Source organism: Centruroides vittatus, unplaced genomic scaffold, assembly GCF_030686945.1.
Source record: "Centruroides vittatus isolate TY-2023 unplaced genomic scaffold, ASM3068694v2 contig_1276, whole genome shotgun sequence".
In the NCBI taxonomy this organism is placed as follows: Eukaryota; Metazoa; Arthropoda; class Arachnida; order Scorpiones; family Buthidae; genus Centruroides; species Centruroides vittatus.
In genome coordinates, this window is record NW_027120815.1 from 1,163,410 (window position 1) to 1,178,121 (window position 14,712).

At 29.5% G+C, this 14,712-nt stretch overlaps 1 protein-coding gene across 1 annotated transcript in view; it reads left to right on the forward strand.

Moving 5' to 3' along the window:
- The window catches only part of LOC136988994 (chromatin assembly factor 1 p55 subunit), a 40,992-nt gene that overhangs the window by 22,376 nt on the left and 3,904 nt on the right, over positions 1-14,712 (forward strand). The window contains exons 7-12 of the mRNA XM_067287015.1: positions 3,112-3,172; positions 7,629-7,721; positions 8,045-8,112; positions 8,594-8,720; positions 8,798-9,010; positions 10,760-10,870. Coding sequence (XP_067143116.1) covers positions 3,112-3,172; positions 7,629-7,721; positions 8,045-8,112; positions 8,594-8,720; positions 8,798-9,010; positions 10,760-10,870 — 673 coding nt within the window. The remainder of the gene's footprint in view (positions 1-3,111; positions 3,173-7,628; positions 7,722-8,044; positions 8,113-8,593; positions 8,721-8,797; positions 9,011-10,759; positions 10,871-14,712) is intronic.

The following is a 14,712-nucleotide window of genomic DNA, read 5'->3' on the forward strand; positions in this document are numbered from 1 at the left end:
TTTTTTTTCCATCGGTGTAATTTTTAATACTGAAAGTAGTATTTAAAATTAGTGTATGATTGATTATTTATTAATTATCTGTAAGTAATTTTATCAACAAGTTTTGGTGTTTAAACTTTAAAACTGAAATTTTATCTTTAAATTTAGTGATTATTAAAGTTATGATTTGGTTTGATTTATAATCAGTTATTGATCCTAACATGTTTTTGTTTAAATCTAACAATTTCTATATTTTATAATTGTACAATTTTATAATTTTACAGGGTATTAATTTTATCCAGGTGGAAGAGAGAGCATTCCAGCATTGCATGAATGTGTACTGCTTATGCAGTTGTGAAAGTATAGAAACTTCACAGTAATGTTCATGAATTTAAGGTGTTGTAGTAGACTTACACAATTGGCAGAATGCATGATGATATCTCTTTAAGGTGATCAGCATTGCATGTTGCTATATGATTGTCAAGATTGCATTTTTAATTTCAATCTTGGTATGATTGGTAAATCTATTGTTGGAGAACTTGACATGCAATTTACACATCCCTTGAATAAATGAGTTTATTTACTACATCTAATATCTACATGTATTTGTGCAATATTGGAAAGATCTTTTTTGTACCTGGCTAAATATTTAAGTAAACATCCTGTATGGTTAAGCCCAATTTAACATAAAAATTCTAATAGTTTTAATAAGATTGAGGTGATTTTTTATATCTTTGGTTTAAGTTATTTTAAAAAATTATTTGGCTTTCAAAAATCATAACTTAATACATTAAAAAAAATTAGAATTTGACAAATAAAACTTGAGTTTAGAGAGTGTTCAAATAAATATAGCTAACAAAAATCTCTCCTTGGCCAATTATTTCAAAAATGAATAGGGCAATCACTGTAAAACTCTTGAAAATGCTTACTCTATTGGGTATATGATAAATTCCCTTTGAACTCTTCTATTGGAGAGGACTGTTGTAATCTTGGCCCCCTAATGAAACTAGGGCAACACACACAGTTCAGAGTTGTAGCACATGAAAAGTATTCACTATCTTTTAGTGCATTTTAAAATATCCTGTGGGATCCTGGAATAGGATGTCAAATACAAAAGGTGAATGCTTCACAACAAACAAGAGATAGCAGTGCAGAACTGCATAACACAGATGCAATGTGGAAATGGCTGATGTGCAGTTAGGTTTTGGTTAGCAGTGATATAAGCACTGTTTTATTTAATGGTGTTTGATATTTTTTATTAAATCATTTTCATATTCAAGTTCTGCATATCGACATACTGTACATTACACAATAAAATACAGATTACAAATGTATATGTATTTTGTATATATGTTATAGGCACAAATAATAAAAACACTCATTGAGTGAAAAAAAGTCCACAATGTGTTGTATCTTCAAATCATCCACGTGGCACTTGTAAAAATAGCCACAACATGTTGTGATTAACTCAAAAAGACTACAAAGCTAAAATCACGTTGTGGTTTTTATGATATTTGACCACTATGCATTGTGGTGATTAAGAAAATGCAACAAAGAGGAACATGCTCAAAGAACATAAAATGCAACTCAAAATGCCACGGTAATAGTTCTTGTAAAAATAAATAACTTTACACATTCGTGATTCTCATAAAAAAGACTGATTTATTAATAAAAGTTCCTGACAAAATAATTTATTTTAGTAAATTAATTGTTAAAAAATGTTGACATTTTGAGCAACACAACAGATTTCCATGAATGATTAAATGTTGTTGAAAAGTAAGCAAGTTGCATTTCTGTATGTGGTGAATAATTTTGTTACCTACTTATATAAGGTGATTGAAGATAAATAAATAATAATGAAAAAGAAAGTTTTATTTTCTTATCACCTTGTTATTAGTTAACATCCAGAACTTGTGGTGATATTTTTTAACTATAATAAAGCCATTGCACAATGGTTTTTAACTTTAACAGCTGATTTTTATGTCGTCATGTAGAGTACATCAAGCACCTACTAGTACATGTAGTTTGACCTTTAGCACTTTTAAGCAAAAGAAAAAAAAACAAATGTATTTTTCTCCATACATTTTATTTTTTTGAAATTTTTTTAAGTATGAAAATTAAATTTCTAGGAAAACTTGTAGAACTAACGTTGTTCAGCACTAGAAATTGTAAATAAAAATGTTTTGAGGCTAGAACCCATATTTTAATTACAAACCACTGTGTGTCATATCACCCTCTATCATGGTTGCATCAGCTAATGTTCAGAATGCATTACGGCTTTTCTTAATCACCATAATGTGTAGTGGTCGAATATCATGAAAGCCACAATGCATATTTCGCTTTGTTGTGGTCTTTTTGTGTTAGTCACAACGCGTTGCGACTATTTTTACAAGTGCCACAACATGAATATCATGTTGTGGATGATTTAAAGAGATCACAATGTGTTGTGGACCTTTTTTGCTCAATAATGGTTTTTGTTCTTTGAGCCTAACATTATATATACAGTAGAGAGTCGTTAATCGGAATCAATTGGGGACTGGGGTTGTTCAGATTAGTGATTTGTTTCGATTACCGATTATGTATGAAAAAATACATTAACCTGTCCAATGTTCAAATTTTTCTCCATTGCGTGTCGCTTCGTATTGAATTTTTCTCCGTTGCGTGTTGCTTCGTGTTGAATTTTCGTTGATTTTAAGCCTAACGAAAATTTTTATAATAATAATCGAGGCTATCATATCGTTAAAAATTATTTCTTCATTTTGTACAAACAAAATAAATATATTGAAGAATATAAAAACATGAAAATTATACTTCAGAAGTAAATCTAGTATCAAAAACGTTCGATTCAGTACGACACAGTCCGACTGAAAATCGTTCCGATTACCGGGGTTCCGATTAACGACTCTCTACTGTATATATAATGTGTTTCTAGTGCACAAAGTGTTTCTTGTGCACTAGAAACACATGATGAGATTGTTCTGACTGTCAGTCTTGATAAATAATAAACTATTACTTACTAGTTGATGATAATTCAATAAATAATTATTAAATATCTATTAAAAATAAATTTATGAATAGATTAAATTAAAATTGTAATATTTTTAATATAATAAAATAAAATTTTTAAAACAGGTATGGATTGTCATGGAATCCTAACCTTAATGGAAATTTATTAAGTGCATCTGATGATCATGTAAGTTTACTTCTATTAATGATTTTTTGAAGCTTCTATGTATATTAGAAAATATATTGGCATCACTCATTGGTATAAAATGTTTTCAGTAAAATTAACTTAAAGAAAAATAAAATAGTCCAATCGAAGAGAGATGTTAAGTGTCACTAGAAAAATTTGAAATCTTGAAAAAAGTAAAACATTTTATGCAATGAGTTTAATGTTCAATTTTTGATGAGACACTGTCTCATCTCTAAAATCATGTTGCTATCAACAACTGCACACCTTAGAGGTATGAAGGAATACATGTCAGGAGTTTCTACTTGGCACAGAGTATTTGGTGCCCAAATCACGCGCACAAAAAAAAAACCCAGACTTGGATGTAGTCGGGACTGAGAACTGGGTCAAAAGAAAATACAAAATGCTGACTGTTTCTACAAACAGGCACTCGATTTGCGCATGCATTTCTCGCACTCTTCGAGACATAGTCTTGTCCCAAAATGGCTTTGCTGTTTTACTTGTTTACCTTATAGAATATAACTGACTACTCAAATGCCATTAATTTAAATACAATCTGTTTAGTTTTAAAGATGTTTATTATTAATTTGTTCTGAATTATTATAAATTTTCCATTAATTGTAGTATTTTATTTGAAGTAATTAAATTATTTAACTATATAGATATATTATTTATCTAATAATCATTTCTTTTAGGGAGGAAGTAACATGGAAAGACTATGAAAAAGAACATGTCTTTCAACATGTTATTTTTTGTTACAATATAATGTTGATTTGTATTAATTTGTGTTTGTTATTATTACAGTAAGACCTTGTTCAGCACTTTCTCGATTAATGCAGTCTGCTCAAAGCGTAAATAAACCTCAAAATGTACACTTATCCAAATTATATCAGCATTTCATCGATATGTTAGACTCAAAGACCGAAATTGCTCATTGAGCAAAAAAAACTATCACAAAGCAAAATTCGTGTTGTGGCTTTTAGTTAGAATGCCTGATGATGATCAGGGATGTGTAGCTCCCAGATATGTTTTAGCTGTTGTTAAAAGCATTCGTCCATCAGGTCTCTATCAGTTAAGAAACAAGGGTCTTCTTGATCGACTTTATGCTCATAATGAATTTACAATTTCTGACAGTAACTTTATTGACATTCAGGACGTACCCTCAACTTACACTTCACTTAGCATCCATGTTAACATCTGGAAGTAAGCAAGGGTTTATAATGTGTCACTGTCAAAGATACTGTATTGATAAAAAATGCAAATGTCACTTAAAGAACATAAAGTGCAACTTGGAATGTTATGGTAATAGTTCTTGTAAAAATAAATAACTCTGAAACATTCTTGATTGTCATAAAAAAGACTGATTTATTAATAAAAGTTTCTGACAAAGTAATTATTTTTAGTATATAAATAAACAACTACTAGCCCGTTATAGATAACGATCAACCAATGTCGAATTATCGGGCTAGCAAATGGCTAAAGTAATATTAATACAGTAGAGACTCGTAAATCGGCACCCTGGTAATCAGAATCGCCTGTAATCGGCACGATTTTCAGTTGGGACTGTGTCGTGCTGAATTGAACGTTTTTGATACCAAATTTACTTCTAAAGTATAATTTTCATGTTTTTATATTCTTCAATATATTTATTTTGTTTGTACAAAATGCAGAAATAATTTTTAACGATACGATAGCCTCGATTATTATTATAAAAATTTTCGTTAGGCTTAAAATCGACGAAAATTCAACAGGAAGCGACACGCAACGGAGAAAAATTTTAACATCGGACAGGTTAATATATTTTTTCGTACATAAACCGAAATCGGAACAAATCACTAATCTGAACAACCCCAGTCCCCAATTGATTCCGATTTTCGGTTCACTACTGTAATTTAAGATAATTTGGTACTAGAGTTAGGCGTTAGGCGCCATCTCTTGCTAAATGTAATAATTAGAATTTTAATTAAATAATTTAAATAAATTTAAGCCTAACTGGAAGAAAAGAAACGGCCCGAAGCGGGACTCGAACCCGCAACTTCTGCTATCCGTGCAGACACGTTACCAGTTACGCTACCCGGACCTCCGATCCGCTTTCCTCTTCCAGCTGATATAAGATTACCATATGACCGATGGTCATTACAATGCCGGCTGGGGACACATTAATTGCCCACGTCCTCCCAAAGGCACTCAACCGGCCATCGCAACCCCGGCAAGGCGTATATCTATATATAAATAAACAACTAGCCCTTTCGTAGGTCCAGGTAGCGTAACTGGTAACGTGTCTGCACGGATAGCAGAAGTTGCGGGTTTGAGTCCCGCTTCGGGCCGTTTCTTTTCTTCCAGTTAGGCCTAAATTTATTTAAATTATTTAATTAAAATTCTAATTATTAAATTTAGCAAGAGATGGCGTCTAACTCTAGTACCAAATTATCTTAAATTATTAATATTACTTTAGCCATTTGCTAGTCCAATAATTTGGCATTGGTTGATCATTATTTTTAGTAAATTAGTTGTTAGAAAACATTGACATATCGAGCACCACAACAGATTTTCACAAATGATTACATGTTGAAAGTAACCAAGTAATCTAACTAATCTAACCTAACCTAACCAGAAAGCGTCGTGGTCAAATATCATGAAAGCCACGACATGAATTTCGCTTCGTGGCCGTTTTGAAACAACCACAACACATTGTAGTTGTTTTTTCGCTCATTGAGCAATTTCAATCTTTGAGCTTAACATATATAATACGATTATTCTTGAACATAAATCAGTCAGCAAAAGATAACAACTTGTCGTAGCGCTGTACTTCTAAATCTATGTTTGTTTGGTGTAATTTTGGAAAAAATATAATGATCATGGATGCCATAAGAAATATCAACGTCATTTGGCAAGAATTAACTGATAAATGCATGAACAGTGTGGGGAAGAATATATGGCTGGAGGTTTTTTTTTTGTGGTTTTAGGCCCTTTACTGCTCTGAGAGCACAAAAAGGCCAAGAACTGATATGTTGACAAGAGTGTCTGTGTTGGTTAGTAAAAGGTGTCCCAAAGAGGGCTCATAAGGTCCCATGGAGGGCTCATAAGAAGTATTAGTCCCTTGTGAGGGCTCATAAGATTGTGTTTTGTGTTGTGTTTCAGTATTTTATTCTGCATGTTATGTTTTGTGTTCTGCTATTATAACTTACCATTGTTGTTTGTCGAGAGAAGAGGAAAGACAGATTGATAGAAAAGTTGCAGTTTGCATTTAGTAACCAACCAGACCAAACCTTAATTTCTGAATTACTCAAAGTTGCTGAGAAAAAAATATGGTTGGAGGTATCCAGCCATACGTTCTTCCACACACTGTTCATGCACAACGAGACGTGCCTATCATTGACCAAATCTCGTTGTCAACCTAGTTGATACAGCGGGACTAGCAGATGTAGAAGAGCAGGATATTGAGGAGTTACTGCAGGTTTCTGGTTGAAAGCCTTACCGACGACAACCTTCAAGAATTGGCAGAAAAAGGAATTTATGTAGAACTGGAAAATGGGGATTCTGAAAATGAAGAACCTAAAGAACTTACAAAATTTTTAGTAAGGAAATCTGTAGTAGCAATAACCAAAATTGTTGTTCAAATTGTAGCAAATGATCCAGATTTTCAAAGGAGTGTAAAAGCAAGATAGGGCATTTTGGATGTGATCTGCTACCGACATTTGCTTAATGAAAGATGATGAAAGCGACAAATGACACTAGACAAGTTCTCATTGCATAAGATCAAGAATTTCAGAAGTGCCAGGGCCATCACAAAAATGAACTTTATATTTTTGTGTGCATATGTTTGTGTTATGTAACATTTACTATTATGAAAATTAATATAAAAATAACTTAAAGTAAAATTTATTTATTTTTGGTTGCATGTTCCCCTTTCCTTATTTACTGTGTTGAAACAGCATTAAATGTCATTTTATTTAGTACTTTGTCGTCTAGGAATACATCCTAAGCGCTAAATGAGGTCTTACTGTACTTTTAATATCTATTAAAATATGAATGTTCATATATATGAGAAATGTCATTTGGTTCAGCTACATTTGTGAAGAAAAATTTGCATAGTTACATAATTTCTCTGATCATTTCTTATTAAAAATTGAATATTTTAGTGATTTTTTTTTTTTAAAGTTTAATAACTATTTTCATAGGAAACTTGAAAAATAAAACAAAAATTTATTGATGTACAAAAAATTCCTTATCTATATCTAAAATGAGCACCTGTAACAGTGATTCTTAATGTTTTTGCTGCCTGCATCTCTTGAATTTTTAAAAATATACTCTTGCACTGTATTATGAAAATAACAGGTTTTATTTAAGGGGTCTGTGAATTTGGGTAATTCTTTCTTTAAAGATGCATTGAACTTTGATTATTAAAGCTGTTGTAATTGTAAATTTTATAATACTGTTTTTTTTAAAATAAATTTAGACAATTTGTCTTTGGGATATAAATGCTCTTCCTCGAGAAAACAAAATCGTTGATGCTAAAACAATTTTTACTGGTCATACAGCTGTAGTTGAGGTAAATAAAAATTTTTCTTTTTAATTAAATATAATGCAATTTTTAATTATTAGCAAATGCGTCATTTTTACTGTTAACACTATCATCTCATTTTACTATAGCTGTGTAAATTTTTAAAACGTTTTTTGAGTGTCATGAAGTAACTTTTCAAAAATACTTTGAACTATATCAATTTAATAAATTTTTTTGTTTCAAATATTAATTTCCATGATATATATAAAAATATACTGTCTTGAAAAATTAAAAATGTATACAAATAAAATAATTTTTTGATTACATATTTATGATTTTAAATGATATATTTCTAATTTTTTGATTTATAGGATGTTGCCTGGCATCTACTTCATGAAAGTCTGTTTGGTTCCGTCGCTGATGATCAAAAATTAATGATGTATGTTTAGTAAATAATAATATTTAGATGTGTATTTGTTATGTTTCGTGGTAAATTCTGAAATGTTATGTCATAAGTCCATTTTTGTACATTTTATAGAATTTTAGCTAATGTTTTTTTTTTTCTAGCTTTATTTTTGTTCAAATTGATGTATTTAATTGTAATATTAAAGGGAAATTATAGAGAAAAGAAGTTTGCAATATGTGTAGTTTTTAAATTTATTATTAGTGTTTTTTTATTAACGATAAAATTATCATGTTATTAACTTTATTGAAATCACCATTACTCAGTGTGTGTGAGAAAGAACTGAAAGATTACAGAAACTCTGTTATCTTAAAGTATAGCCATATAATTTGCCCTAATTAGTAATGTTGTTTCATTGTTAATTATTTTTCATCAATAAATTATTTATCAACTAGTGTATGTAAAGAGTTTTAAATGTAAAAGAAATTGAAATTATAATTTTTTTTTCTTTTTTTAGATGGGATACACGTTCAAACAACACAAATAAACCAAGCCATACAGTAGATGCTCATGTTGCTGAAGTAAATTGCCTTTCTTTTAATCCATACAGTGAATTTATTTTAGCCACTGGTTCTGCGGACAAAGTAAGATGATAATTTGCATAAAATAGTTATTAAAAATTAAGCTTAAATTATAAAGCTATATATTCTGTATATATTAGACAGTTGCACTTTGGGATCTGAGAAATTTAAAATTGAAACTTCATTCATTTGAATCTCATAAAGATGAAATATTCCAAGTACAATGGTCACCTCACAATGAAACAATTCTTGCTTCAAGTGGTACAGACAGGAGGTTACATGTGTGGGATTTAAGTAAAATTGGAGAAGAACAGTCTGCTGAAGATGCTGAGGATGGTCCTCCTGAACTATTGGTAAGCAAAATATTTTGGAACTGAATTGTATAGCTGGTAATAATTTAATTTTACAAATTACAAGTTTTTTTTTAATGTTTCTTTTTATTTAATTTGAATTATTTAATCTACTAAATGATTTATTTTGAAGATACTAGTATTGTAAAAAGGGGAAAACAAAGATTGAGAATTAAAATAACAGCAGCTTTCGATTAATTCAAAATTTTAAAGTTTTTGGAGTTGCCATTCTGTTATTTTGTACATTATGTAAGATTTGAAACAAAAATTAGTGTAGTCTAGATATATTAGATTTTATCTTATCATGTAGCTACAATTCAGTGGGTATGGTTAAATCTGTAATATATCTGATAAAATGACTGCTTTAGAAAATTTAAAGAAAATTTGTGAAAATAACAATAAATCTTAGGGATTTGAGTCTTTTTATTTCTAAATACAGTATAATGGTGATAAAATTGTTTTATATTTGGAATAATTATAGTTTCAGATTAATTTTAGTTAATCTAGTGATTGTAGTAAAAAGGAAATTTTTATCTTTCTATAAATAAGTGTTCAATGTTGTTGTTTCATAAGAAAAATTATAAAGACCAGAAGGTGAATTATAAAAGGATATAATATGGTATATACTGTATTAAATTATATATCTTTACACCTTTCTGTTAAATGACAATTTGGATACTTGTTTGGTTAATTTGCTGTAGAATTGATGCTTTGTGTTAAACAGCTTAGAGTATGTATTACATCACAGAAATTAGCTACATGTGGCATTGAATGCAATGATTACAGGAATAATTTTCTTGGAAATACTTAAATAAGAATACACAAATTAATTTATTTGATATAGATAGTTAATATTTGGCGATTTAACTTTTTTACTACAATGGGGTCAGTTGTACTTTACTCTTCAAAACAACAATCCAAACTGCAGTCACTCAAGGTCACTCTATGTATTTTATTTTAAAAATTCACCAAAAATTGAATTTTTATCGTAGAGATACAAAAAAAAATCGCGAACATTTATTTCTTTATATAGTTTTTGGCACAATAGTGTATAATCGTTAGGAGTCAAAATTATTTACAAAAAATGTTAAATTATGACTTAAATTTTTGATGTTATTAATTACTTTACTTTGACAAAAAATAAAATTCTTCAATTTTGTTACTTGTTTTTTGGTACCAAGCCAGCACAAAAAAGAATATTGTTTTGTACATGATTAGGTAAATATGCATAAATCTTTTTTTGTGAACAATATCACTTTATATGAAACAGTCCATATATACTAGTTTTTCTGTCTTTCTTTGATAAACTCGCTTAGGTTAGCAGGATGTTTCATTTTAAACAGTAAGCGGATAATACTGAAACTATAAAACATGTAGTGTTATGCCAGACTAAAGTCAAAGCATACCACCCAAACAAGAGTAACATTAAGCTGTGTTATTTGTATGTGTGTCAACATCTAGAAACTTCTTAATAATGTGACATGTGTTCAAATATTATTTTTATTTATTGTTGTAGACTGACATAAGATACAATATCAATTGAGATCAGTATTTTATCTAAATTTTATGAAGTTTAGTATTAAGTGAAGAAACTGCTTTAATATTAATCAGTAATTTTTATAGATAACTTTTAAATTTGCATGTTTATAAATTTAAAAAATGTAAAATAAAAATGATAAACTGTTAACAAATGATTGTTGAAAGTAAAATTTTTAAAACCGTGATACTGATAGTGCTTTTATGTTTTACTAGTTTATTCATGGTGGTCACACTGCAAAGATATCTGATTTTTCTTGGAATCCAAATGAACCTTGGGTGATATGTTCTGTATCTGAAGATAATATCATGCAAGTTTGGGAAATGGTAAGTGCTCACCATTGAACAATTGTGAATGTATTTGATTTGCTTATGTGAGTTTGAAAATATTAAAAATTAAATGTTTATTAAATATTTGAGTAGAATTAAGGAGAGAAGTAATTTGAGGGATGCCCAGGAAGTACAGTACAGTCAACTTGTGTTAATATGAATAGCTAGGGAAAACTAGTTAGTTTGCTTTGTCAAAAGTTCATATGAATGATATTCAGGGTCAAACCAAGGTTGTATAATTTGGGTAGTTAAGGCTTAACAGATGATCGAAATCTCTAAAATATAATACAGTATTTTGGATTAATTTAATAAATAAAATAAAATAAATTTATCAATAAAAACAAATTCTAAAATGATTTTTCAAATCAAACAAAATGAGGAGACAAAATTTGCCATTTAAGTGTGCAGTAGTATAACAGAATGATTACAAGCTAAATTTGGCACAAAGCAGCCGAATCTTGCATTACTTTATGCATTCCTTGATATGCAAAGTAGCACATGTTCGCATGGGATTGCATCCATTTAAAGGGGTGGTGGTCCTTAAACACTATCTGTATTTTCTGAGTACAGTAAAATGGCCACTAAAATTATTTGAATTCCTTTACAATCAGAGGTTGACCCTGTCTTTGTTTATTACAAGGAGAAAAAATATTCTATTCCAAACAGAACATTTATCACAGTACTAATTTCTCTTCATGTCGAAAACTGTAAAAAGCAACCATAACTGGAAGTGGGTGTACCCGCTAACTAGGCAACAAAATAAGAGGTAAACAATCGACAAAATACAAATTTGCTTGTTTTACAAAACTCACCATTCTTTTGTATTGATCTATCACCCAGGTTAATTTAAATGATAATTAAGAAACAACTCATTTCTTAAAAAATATTTAAATTTACGAGTTAAACAAATGACTTTGTAGTTAAGAAACGTTTATACAAATTACATACTGTATTTATTTATTTATTTATTTATTTTTACAAGTAAATAGAAAAGTCTAGAAGAACAGTTGATATGTACTTCCAAAATTAACAAATATATGTAAAAACAAAGACAACAATTACATAAAAAATAAAAATACATTACATTATACATTAAATACAATATAAATTAAAACCAAAAAAAAGCATAAAAGTTCTTCCAGAGAATTTGTTTTTGAAGAATGCTTTTGATGTGATTTGTTAACCATTCTTTTAAAATGATTAATGATGGTACAGTATGTTATTCCAAAACATTTCCTTTTCCTAAGTTGGAAATAACTCGTAACTCACAGTTTATAACCTGTAACTCATACCTCATAAGTCTTAACTATATATATATATTTTACTAATATTTACAAAAATAAATATTCCCCAATTGTATGCTTGCTAAGCATGCAAAAGTTTTTTAAGTTTCTGTCACCCTGTTGTGTATCTGTGAAAGTGGGGTTATCTCTTGAGGGTTGTGGAGTTCATTTACAATTTGGTTTGACAAATTCTGGTAAAATTTATTTGCTTTATCTTGGTGATTGTAAATAACCACTGCAACAGCAAAATTAGCTTTATTGGTGTTCACTTTAAGGCACGTCCACTAACATACAGTAATATTTAATGTTTTGTGCATTCTAGCTTTTAAATCTTCTATGTTTATGTTTGTAGTTGCAAAGTTTTTAACTAGATATTAGTGGCATAGTGATTTTTACAAATGACATCTGTGAGTGATGAGTTCTAAACAGTTTTAAAAGAAATTGAAAAATGAAGTGACAAAAAGTAACCAAAACAGGTTTGACTACAATAATGCAAGGTACACCAAGTCTTCATACCTGTAATCTTCACAGAATTTCATTGGATTGTCTTGCTTCATCTACATTACAGCCCAGATTTATTTCTTTCAAGTATTTTTTTTTTTTGGTCTTTTGAAAGATACAATTTAGGGCTTCAAGTCATTTTGAAGTAAGAAGGTTAGTTACTATAGAAAACAGCAATAGCGAGGTTGAGGCTGAAGTTTTAAACATGAAAATGTGTATGTTGGATGTTCAGTGTCACTTTCCTGTAAGCCTAGAAGTTTGATAATGGCATTTGGAATGTCGCGCATGATTCCACTGACTTTCCAAACACCGTTGTCAAACTTATAGGTTTACAGGAAAGCAGCACTGAACATCTGACGTACATGTTTTCACATTTAAAACTTTGGCCTCATCCTCGCTAATATCATTCTATTAAGACATACAGGTTCTTGATCTTGATGGTGTAGTAAACCTAACAGTGTGTGCGCATGATGGAAAACACAAATATGAATGAAACTTTTGCAGTTTGAGGATAGGAACTCACTCACACACTCACACACACAATATTAGGTATTAATAGTCAGTAATATGTATGTAGGTATAATAATTGACAAAACAGATTTTAGTTTCTTGTTATATAATTTGATAAGAATGAATTTCAACTAAGACTTTAGCCATCTATGATTTCATTCCAGTTTCAAGTTACAATATTTCTGGAATTTTTTCAATCTTTTGTTGAAATATTTACTTACAAACAATATCTAAATTTATTAAACAAAACATATTTAATTTGTTAGATAGCATATCATGACTAGTACACCTGTTGTTGATCTAGTTACTTGGAATGGAATAATTTGTTTTATTGTTTCATAGTCTTGTTATTCTACTTACAAATTTAAAACAGGTTGATTATATTTGGTTGTGAGCTATAGAAGCGAGATCATCATTTTTATTGTGCGATTTTTATTTGTGCGATTTTTTTAATGCGAATTTTTAATTTGTGCGGTATAGTTGGCGACTAGTCTCGTGCGATTCGTCATGTCTCACGTTGACTTATTATAGCTAAATAAACTTATTGTAGCATAAATGCACTTATTATAGTAATATTATTGCATGAATATGCGAAAAATGAAATAATTTACTTTTTAAGTCAACAAAACACCACCTGGACAAAAATATGTAAAACAGACGATAGACCAGACGATGCATTCAAGTGCTGACATCTGTTGTCAATAAATTTTATTTCGTACGGTTTTGAGTTATTTTCTACGTGAGACTTCTTTTATGCGGTCCCTATTGACCGCATAAAAAAATTATTTTTTTAATTGTGTTGCGAAAACTATTATTTACAGCCATTTGTGAAGTTTCGTGAGATTTTTTTTAATGCGTTTTTTTTAATGCGGTCCCTATCCCCCGCATAAAAACAGGTTTGACTGTATTTGGTTGTGAGCTATAGAAGCGAGATCATCAAAATTTATTGTTGACAGTAAAATAAGTGAGTGCCATCAATGTCTACAGTTAATTTTCCTGATATGTCTCATATAGTTCATTATATGGCATATAAACTTCCCAAAGCCCACTACATTGATAGTCAATCAAACAAATGTTGTAATTAATTGGGCTATAAATTTGCTATTATTAATGATTAAGCCTAAATATTCTTGGGAATACTACTGGCACTTTCTCTTTGGTACTGACATATTTATTAAATTCCTTAAAATTAAATAAAAATAATGAATGCATCTGACAAATAATTATTATTTATATAAATATATACTTAAAGGTGTTTGCACAAATTAATGTATGTTTATAAACTGTATCTACCATAAAATAAATATAAAATTATAAATCCACATTGGAACTCTATTCATAGAAACAAGAGAGATTGCACACGATAATTATGTAGTGTTCACGTGAACAATAGGTAGGCCTAAAAGGCCTGTATTACATTGAGTGTTTTTATGCTGCTAGCAAGTTTTACAATGAGACTTTTGAACAATACATAAGAGTTAAAATAAATTAATTTAGTTAAGAAAAATTTATTTTAAAATAAAATATGATAATAGTACAATGTAG